Genomic DNA, 9367 nt, shown 5'->3' with positions numbered 1-9367 from the left:
AAGAGAATCTACACTTGAAAGAAGATTGTTTAAATATAATGAAGCCAATTAATAGTAGTGTCCGATATGTTACATGAACTAATAATAATGTCATTATTAATTATAAAGAGTTGATAGAAGCATTCCACTTCCGAAAATACACTTATATGTCTAGAGAGTACAATGAGATTGCAAAAATTAACAAGTCACTTGCATTTTATTCGGTCTACGAAGAGTCCTCGTTTATTTACTTCAATACGTGCAACCAACCAAAGGAAAAATATCACAGAAAAGAAAGAAGAAACCAAACCCACATAAATTAACATGCATTTACCCTGCATTCTGATTGATGGCCGTACTTGAGCTCAAACGTCGAGGCCGGAGTCAACCCATGGCATGGGTAGGTAAGGCAGCTGCTAGGCTGACTCCAAAACCTAATTTTGCTTTTTGTCCATCCTTTAAAAATTTTGCTTCTCCGTAGGGATTTTCTAGCGCCAACCCTGTCAAACGTTGCCATGTCAAAAACAAAAAAGAACTAAAATGCTGCTGCGCTCTCAACCCCTTGTTGCAGAATGCAGAAACAACGACAGCCGCACCGTACATATCCCCCAACACGCTCGTTCATATGCGGTTCTCCATAATGGTGGAAATTGCTCCGAGGACCAAGACAGAAGTTGCACACAAGTTTTCTGTTTACCCACCCAACAACAATCTACTGGATTTTCGCACAAGCTTACAAGAGTGTCAAAGTCGTGATTAAACTAACACGCAAGGTTATTTCAGTCATTGAAATAAGAAAACGACTTTTGTTTTTGGGAATTTTCCTCATAATCTCACACAAAGATGATGATCTTCTCACTTTAATTCTCCCGTTTATTAGGCTTGTACGGACGGACATACACAAATATTCTTTCTTCTCGCTTTCTTTCTATATCAAAGTAAAAGTCTTAAATACAGTCCTTTTATTTCTCCCTCTAGGGTTTATAAATCCTCGTATTCTTCTAGGGTTTCACTTTAATTCTTCTTCTTTCTCAAAGATCCAATCTTTCGATCCAATCTCCAGATTATATAACCTAGAAATTGGAATTCTGGAATTAGGGTGTTGGGTTTTCTTATAATGGCAGATCAAGACGACGATGAATTTCGTATGGCTTTACGAATGAGTTTACAACCTTCTCCACCTTCACCACCTGAGGCGAAAAGGAGTAAACCTAGAGATAATGTGGGTTCTTCTTCTAGTCAAGAGGGAGAAGAAGAAGAATTATCACCAGAGGCTAAAACTAGGAAATTGCAAAGAGAACAAATGGCTGCAGCTGCTGAGAAGAGAATGATGACGGGGAAGAGCCCTGTTGTAGCAGCTCCTAAAGTCGAAAAGAAAATTGATGTAGTTCAGGGGCCAGAAAAAAGTTGTAGTAGTCTGGGTTTGGATAAGAAGCCTGCAGAAAAGAGCGTTGTAATTGAAAAAAGTGGTGGTGTTGGAGAAGTGGGGAAAAGTTTGAATTTTGGGGAAGAATTGTCAGCACAAGAAGCTGATCAATTGTTTAGAATGGTGTTTGGGGATTGTGTTTCGAAAGATATTCTTGCACAGTGGAGTAACCAAGGTATTAGGTACGTAAGCTTTAACTATGTAAAGATTTTATCTTCGGTAGCTCTTATATATAATCTTGCTTAATATAAGAATTAGATTCTTTCTTGGCTAGCTTTAGCTTGTTTTCGTGAAGAAAAAACCTAGTTCTCATCCATAAGATGGTTGAAACATTTTAAATCTTCCATAGTTAATATATTAAAATCTACGAAAACAATGGATAGTTGATGAAGTTCTAGTGAACTGATTGTTTGGCTTGTAGCAAAGGTTGACCATCTGAGTTCACTTATGTTGTGGTGTTTTAATAAATATAGGCTTCTTGCTGATGTCATAGAGACGTTTTGTCAATGCTCTAAGCGTGATTTCCGTATTTGTCTTCAAACGAATTTTCTTGCCAGCTTTTTAGAATTGTGAACTGCGTAATTAATATGAGAGTAATATCGGTGCTGTATCGTTATTGTATATCGGTGTTTGGCCATGATTTTACTAGCATATTGCTTAAAATAGCAGCCAGCGGTGACAGGTGATATTTTCTGATATGTTGGGGTAGAGTGTAACCGGATATCTATCAGTGAAAATGAGAATTTGCCATTCATGTACGAAAGAACCTATAGTTCCTTACTGTATGAAGTGAAAACCCTTCCCTTCTTTTTCATATATTAAACAAATTCCTCTAACCCCTTAAATAAACAAATGTCTAATTAAGCTCATGGAAATACGTTCCTAAACCCAACTAGGTCAGAACTAAAAGGACCGTGAAGAACTGTCATTGAAGGAGAGGAAATCTAGTAGTATTAAATTATGATTTGAAGATTACAAGTTTTAATAAATTACAGATATTCTTGGATATCTTATTAACTCTATCTTGGATATGTTACCGATTTTCACCATTTATAACTTGTTGCTATATTCGTTGATAGTAATCTCTTATCAACTGATACATATCAATATTTGGAAAATCTCGTGTACCACGGCCTCACTCCCTGTACAATACGTGCCAGCATCACTGCGAAAGTGAACAGCATGGCTAACAAGATATAAATATACTATAAGTAAAACTCTTAGTTATTAGAAGTTATATTGAACAATGATAACTTTATCTGTAAACAAAGAGGCAAGATCTTCAAATACACGCGGATAAGCTAAGTTGCTGTTTGATTTTTTGAGGTATTATGCATGTTTGAACTGGAGTCTTGCTTGAGTGCTTTCAATGCTTTAGTAACCTCAATAAGCGATCATTTCGGAGGTTGTTAGAAACCAGTATCCACTTTCTGTTTCCAGCAGAAACCCTCATGGACGTAAGTCACCTTACGATTGGTTCGATAGAATAGTGTCATATTTTTTGGATAGGTTTTGTTAGGACTCATTAGTAGTTTTATTAAACCTTTCTTAATTTGTTGTAAACGTTAATTTTCTATTTCTGTAACACTTGTTACAAGTTACAACTAATTTATATTTACATTTTTTTTTCTTTTTTGATGTTCTGAGACCGCATCATGCTCTTGCATCTAATCATACTATTACTTCTATTAACTGTCATGCTAGCAGTATGAAAGGAGAATTCAAGCTATGCATTCCTTTTTCTTTGTTATAGAATACAGAATTAGTTCTGAGTTGTAGTCTTGTAGATATTTTTTTTGACTTGGTACAAATGTTTTGCTACAGGTTTAGCTCTGACCCTGAAACATGTATGGGACTTGTGCAACATGAAGGGGGACCTTGTGGTGTGCTAGCAACCATACAGGTGAGGCCACTCTTTATCTTACTTTGGAGCTTTATTTGGATTTTCTTAGAAGAATGATGTATGTGTATGCAGTTTAACATATCTCCGTGCTAAAGGTGCTACCTGCTGGTTATCGTATAGTTCGCACATGTAATTTTGTAATACACTCTTTAATGTATGGATATTCTTTTTATTAGGTCTTGTGAATTATCAAATGATTCCAGAATTATGCTTATGGTAGGGAGATTCCCTAATGTGTTTTGTAGGCATGATTTTTTTTTTTACTTTTGTTCAAACCTCAAGCATGTTTTTCGCATTAATCTATTTAGTTACATTTTTAGTATTTTGTTATGTGTGGAGAACTTCGTCTCACAATAATTTTGGGTTTGGCACTGCAGGCGTTTGTTCTCAAGCACCTATTGTTTTCTTCAGATGAAGTAGGTAAAAATACAGTCACCTTGGCGACCCAAGTTTTCGCTCCCAGTATATGTTCTCAAAGTGAATATGCTGTACTGGGTAATTTTGCTTCTCTAACTGAAGATGGGAAGGCAAGGTGATTACTTCGTCCATAAAAGTATTGTAATCTTGATATATAAAAATAATAGTGGATAATATGTCTTAGATTACTCGAATTACCCATTAGCAGTAAATTTTCTTAGAAATATCAAATGCAAATATTTGAACCCGAAATACTAAATCTTTCAAACAAATGACTGCGTAAAAATGTAAAGCACCAGGTCAGTTAACCACCTTTGCTGTTTTAGCAAATTAGCAAATTTAGCAGCCTTTTTTGTCAGTGAACCCAGTCAGTAGCTCACCTCCGCAATTTGAATCACAGTGGGTTTTTATATTTTATAGTGGGTTCAGCTCGAGCTTAAGCTGAACTCGTGGGATTCGTGCTTCTCGAAAATTTTGTCCCTTGTATTTCTAGCTCTTAACATGTTGAAATCCCCTGTTGTGCTTTTTACAGGGCTTTGATTCAAAGTATGGCAGACATATTATTTCTATGTGGAAGCAAGAAAAGAGCTGTTATTGTTACTTTAAATCTTTCAAACCACTGGCCAGAGGATGCTGAAGATGGCCAGAAGGAGGAGGTTATTAAGCTCTATTTCTAGCTTGTTATCTGACTTTATTTTGTGTAGCAATTGATAAGCTTGATGGATCGAGAGTCAATATTGATAGTTATCTAAATGAGGTTGAAATGTTTCATTTTGTAGGCAGTGACGAAAGCCCTGCAAGGTCTTTCAATCGAATCAGCTTCGGACTTGCAGAAAGTCTTGAGAGTTAACACATATACCTCACAGTCGAGTGCTTGTCAGCAGCTGAAGGCAGTGCTTCCTGTTTTTCAAAGTCGTATGGGGGCACTGCTGTTCTTAATTTCTTCTCTTCTTTCCCGAGGACTGGTATGTGATTTACTCCCTGCTTACTGTTTCAGTATATGTTGTTTGCTATCTGCTTACTCTTTCAGTCTAAACAGTTTAGATGGATTCTATAATGGGGTTAACTTTATCGCATGACCTGTGTAGCAAAACTCGTTAGGCGGTCGCCAGGCGGCTGAGTGGGGCCTGGCGTCTGTAGGGACTAGTCGGAGGAGTATGCGGGTATAATTAGTGAATATATACAGTGTATGTAATATTACAAAGAGATTGAGATGGAAATTATTACTAATGAAAGAATGAGAACAGAAACGAAAATAGAGAAAAATAGAAAAAAAGGAAACAAGAGGGGGGTGGCTGCGCGTCTTGTAACTTTTTTGCTGTTGAAACCCTAGGTTCTGTGATAAAAACTTTGGGTTGGCTTACTTGTTTCAAAACTTTGTGAGAAATGATTTTTTCCATTAATATGCCTAAATTGGCGTCAAAACCCGGAGGATTAACTATAATCGCCCAAAAATCTGCGCCTAATCGCTTAAACCCATTAGGCGCAAAATGACTAGAGATTTCGGGCGGCCTTATTGGATCCCTAGAAGCCGATTTTTGGTACATTGCGCATAGCTCTCCTGCTTGTGATGGTGTTTTCTTATGGGGTGAATGATTTGTGGTGTAACGGTTACCTCACTGGATGAGAGCTCCTGTTTTGTATTGTCTTGACAACAATAAACTTAACTTCTTAAATTAACTGTGGATATTCGTGCCGCACATATAACAGTGAGAAAAAAATACATGGCATAATGAAACCTTTGCATCTATCATTTAGTTGTTATGCTTCTGTCACTTCACTGCATCTGTTTATCATTTCACCAAACCTGCCAGAGGCACATCGTACATTGACAATTGACAGTTTTTGAAAGTACTGTAAATATTCATGCAGTTACATCCTCTTTTACCAAATTCTTGGTAGTTAAAGTTTTAGTTGAACTGATGTTTTAAATTTGTAGATATCAATCCAGTTTTATTATGCTGAAAAACCGTTGAGACTTCAGGTTGTTAAAGCGTTGACCCTTTTGTCCTGTAGGAAACTGTTCAAGCAGACAGGGATGATCCTACTTTACCGTTGGTTACAGCTCCGTTCGGACATGCATCACAGGTGCGTCGTACATAGTTTGCCATAGCTTCTCCTTTGTTTCCCTTTCTAGTCGGTTAGGCATGCTGAAAATGATTAATTGAAGTCGTTGCTTGTAATGCAACAGGAAATCGTGAACCTACTTCTTTGTGGGAAGGCTGTAGCTAATGTGTTTGATGGGAGCATGGATTTAGGTGGAGGCATGTCTCTAAAGGGCATACCCACAAATGTAGAGGTTGGATTCCTAACTTTGCTCGAGTCTCTTAACTTCTGCAAAGTTGGCCAGAATTTGAAATCTCCGAAGTACCCAATCTGGGTCATCGGGAGTGAGTCCCATTACACAGTTCTTTTTGCACTTAAAGCAAGTGTTCAAGATAAGAATGAACAAGAAGAACGTGAATCCCAGATCAGGAAAGCATTTGATGCCCAAGACCAGAGTGATGGAGGAGGGTTTATAAGTGAGGAAGGACTCCATCAAGTTCTTAGGCAAATGAATATCAGTCTACCACAAGAGAAACTCAACAACCTGTGCAGTATGGGAGTCATAGTATGGAGTGAATTCTGGCAGGTTCTGTTGGATTTGGATAAGAATTTGGGGGGTTTCAAGGATTCAACAGGATTGATGGGTAAAAAGGTGTTTGAGCTATACCATTTTAATGGGATTGCAAAATCTGTTATGAATGGTAGCCAAGGAATTTCTGGTGGTGAAAGTCCTATGCAGAGACCTAGGCTTTCTAGACTGAGAGTCACGGTTCCACCGAGATGGACACCGGAGGAGTTTATGGCTGATGTTGTAGGCCCTCAGAATTTGGGGGGAAATGGCTCTGGTGGGAAAGACACTGTCATCGAAATAACTCAGCCGGAGCCTCCTCAGCATGCACCATTGGTCGATTGCATCCGAACCCGCTGGGCACGAGCCACTTGCAATTGGGTAGGGGACCCCCCTAGTATTGTTTGAACCGTTCATCAGTTGTAGTAGGAAAGAAAAAAAGTAAGAGAGGATCAAACAGGGAGAAGCAAGGCAAGGGTCCAAAATTTGCAACACCACAACAGCTATCAAAAGCGCAGTAATGCAGAGATGGTTTTGTGTAGGGCGTTATTGTTGCCAGGTAATTTGTGTAAGAACGGAATCAATTCTGCAATCTTGTTATTCATAATAATAAGTGTAATATTATATTACTTAAGTTTCTCCCTATTTATTTCCGACTTCTTGGAGGGGATTTGAGTATCCAGTCTATTTCAGACAAGGGATCAATTTATCAGATAATGAACCTTCTGGTTTTTATTAGGGTCCTCTCCAAGAAGTTTGTAACTGTAAATTGTCTCCGCTTTGGGACTGCAAGTAATTGGATATCTTTGATTCTTCAGAATATAGGTTTTCTTTCTTCTCTTGCTATGTCTTTTTCTAGTTCAGTATGTTCTGGTGATATGTTCTCTGTGGGGGGAGCACACTTTGCTGTTTCCTGGGTGTCTGATTTCATATTTTCTCGAAACTGGTCAAATCTGAATTCTTCTAACGGCAGCAAATCCTATATAGGGTGAGGGTGGTGATCCGATGCTGACTTGATTTTTTTTTTTACTTTTTTGAATTGGAGGAATTTGTGTTCATTAAGAGCATCTCCAAGATATGTATACTATGTTTTTTTTTTTTTTATTCAGAAGAGGTGTTTTACTGATTTATATATGTTGATTACAATCGGTAGTATCTTCCTTAGCCCAGTCTAGCGTATCCCGGGGAAGATTATGAATGTATTCAAAATCTTTTTTATCATTCTTTAACCTATTAACTAATAGACAAGTGAAAAATTCTCGACTTTGTAATAAGAATTTAATTTCAAGGAAAGTTCCTTGATTCATCCAATGAACACAAAGTTTTGTTCATTTATTGAACTCACTCAAACTTCACTATCAGACTCTAGAATAACTTTGGTGTAGCCTTTAGCAATTGCCCACTCCACCGCAAGTTTCATAGCCAAGCATTCCAGCTGCTCCACCTCCTGATCAGCTTGAAGAATTGTCCTTTAGCTCCAAGGTATTGACCTGCAAAATTCTTCACTATTAGACCAATTCCCCCTGTGTAAGTTAACTTAACAAATGATGCATCAATATTAATTTTAACATAATCTCTATCTGGTGGATCCCATTTAAGTGCCTGCAGTTGTAGATTAGGCGGTGTTATTGTTATTAACAGCTTTACAACTATCAACCAGTGTAACAATATTTCTTATGGAGATCATTCTGTTTGGCTTGACATTCTGAAACACAGCATTATATCTATCTTTCCAGATGGTCCAGAAAGTAATCATAAGCAAATTCAGTTTATGCTCTTTGTCAGCAGGAGAAACATATCCTTGATGAGAGCCTGCATCAAATCAATTTAGAATCCAATGCAACAAATCACCATGAATAGTTAGAATATTACTGACATTAACATAAACTCCAAGCCATAAAGACCTGGCATATGGACACTCTATGAAAAGATGCCCAGTTGTTTCAAAAGTAGCATTGCCGAGACTACAATGAGTATATATATCTTGCTTATATCTAAAATTTTTATCTCTTGTTGGGATGATATTCTTAAGAGCATTCCAAACCAACAGTTTAACTTTGTGATGCGTTCTACATCTCCAAAGAGCTTTCCAAGTTACACTAGTAACAGCCTGAGGAACAACATTCCCATTATCATAGTTACTCAGTACTTTATAAGCACTTTTGACAGAAAAAATTCATTTTCTGTCAGGTAACCAAATTAACGTATCAGAACCATCCAAAGGGACCTACATTGCCAGAATCTTATTAGCAGTATCATTAGAAAAACTTTCTTGAATAAGCTGAACATTCCAGATTTTAGTTCCTGGTAAGAACAACTCTTTAACAAAAGTTATAGTGGAAACAATATCCAAGCTTACAGGTTCAGGTGGATGATCCAGTCCTATGATCCATTTATCCTGCCAAACTTTAACTTTATTTCCATACCTAATGGCCCGAAAACTGTTCTCCTTAATCACAGTGATGCATCTATAAATTCCTGTCCAAATCTAGGAACTATTATCCTTAAATTTTTCTAAATGCAAAAAACTGTCACTCTTAAAGTATTTAGCCTCAAGAATCTGTATCCATAACTCATTCTATTTTGAACTTATTTTCCAAGCTAGTTTCATGATTAAGACCTTGTTGAAGGTTTCTAAATTCCTAAAACCTAGTCCTCCTAATTCCTTGGGCTTATTGAGATTAGTCTAGGCTAAAAACTTTAAACTTTTGTTACTTTGATGACCCCACCAGAAATTTCTCTGCAAAGTACCAAGCTTATCAATAATGGTTTTAGGAATCTTAAAGCAACCCATTTGATATGTAGGGAGATAATTCAAGACAGACTTTATTAGAGTGGTTCTACCTACTAGATTGAAAGATATACTTACCCAATTCTTGAGCCTAGCTTCAAAGGAATGATCAATGGGATCAAAATATCTGACTTTAGAGTGACCCAAAAGAAAAGGTGCACCTAAGTAGGTCTCAGAATCACTAACAAGTCTCATATTAAGTTTCATAGCTAGATACTCACAAGCTCATGGATTCAG

General features: G+C 37.3%; 1 protein-coding gene across 1 annotated transcript; it reads left to right on the top strand.

Annotated features, from left to right (window-relative positions):
* Positions 1–851: 851 nt before the first annotated feature.
* LOC113347253 (ubiquitin carboxyl-terminal hydrolase MINDY-3-like) lies at positions 852–7185 on the top strand. Its single transcript, XM_026590868.1, has 7 exons — positions 852–1587; positions 3230–3308; positions 3686–3840; positions 4258–4381; positions 4505–4690; positions 5742–5813; positions 5917–7185. Exons 1-7 carry the CDS (start codon positions 1097–1099, stop codon positions 6745–6747), a joined length of 1938 nt encoding a protein of 645 aa, XP_026446653.1. The 5' UTR covers positions 852–1096; the 3' UTR covers positions 6748–7185.
* Positions 7186–9367: the final 2182 nt, after the last annotated feature.

This window comes from Papaver somniferum, chromosome 2, assembly GCF_003573695.1.
Source record: "Papaver somniferum cultivar HN1 chromosome 2, ASM357369v1, whole genome shotgun sequence".
Classification (NCBI taxonomy): domain Eukaryota; kingdom Viridiplantae; phylum Streptophyta; class Magnoliopsida; order Ranunculales; family Papaveraceae; genus Papaver; species Papaver somniferum.
Note: the sequence above shows the minus strand (reverse complement) of the source record. Positions and strands in the feature narration are given on the sequence as shown.

What these genes read in the sequence shown, in the direction of transcription:
- LOC113347253 (XM_026590868.1), top strand. Translation starts at nt 1,097, where the DNA reads ATGGCAGATCAAGACGACGATGAATTTCGTATGGCTTTACGAATGAGT. An exon ending in AAGATGGCCAGAAGGAGGAG is followed by an intron (nt 4,382 to 4,504) that starts GTTATTAAGCTC and finishes TTCATTTTGTAG; the next exon opens with GCAGTGACGAAAGCCCTGCA. An exon ending in CGTTCGGACATGCATCACAG is followed by an intron (nt 5,814 to 5,916) that starts GTGCGTCGTACA and finishes GTAATGCAACAG; the next exon opens with GAAATCGTGAACCTACTTCT.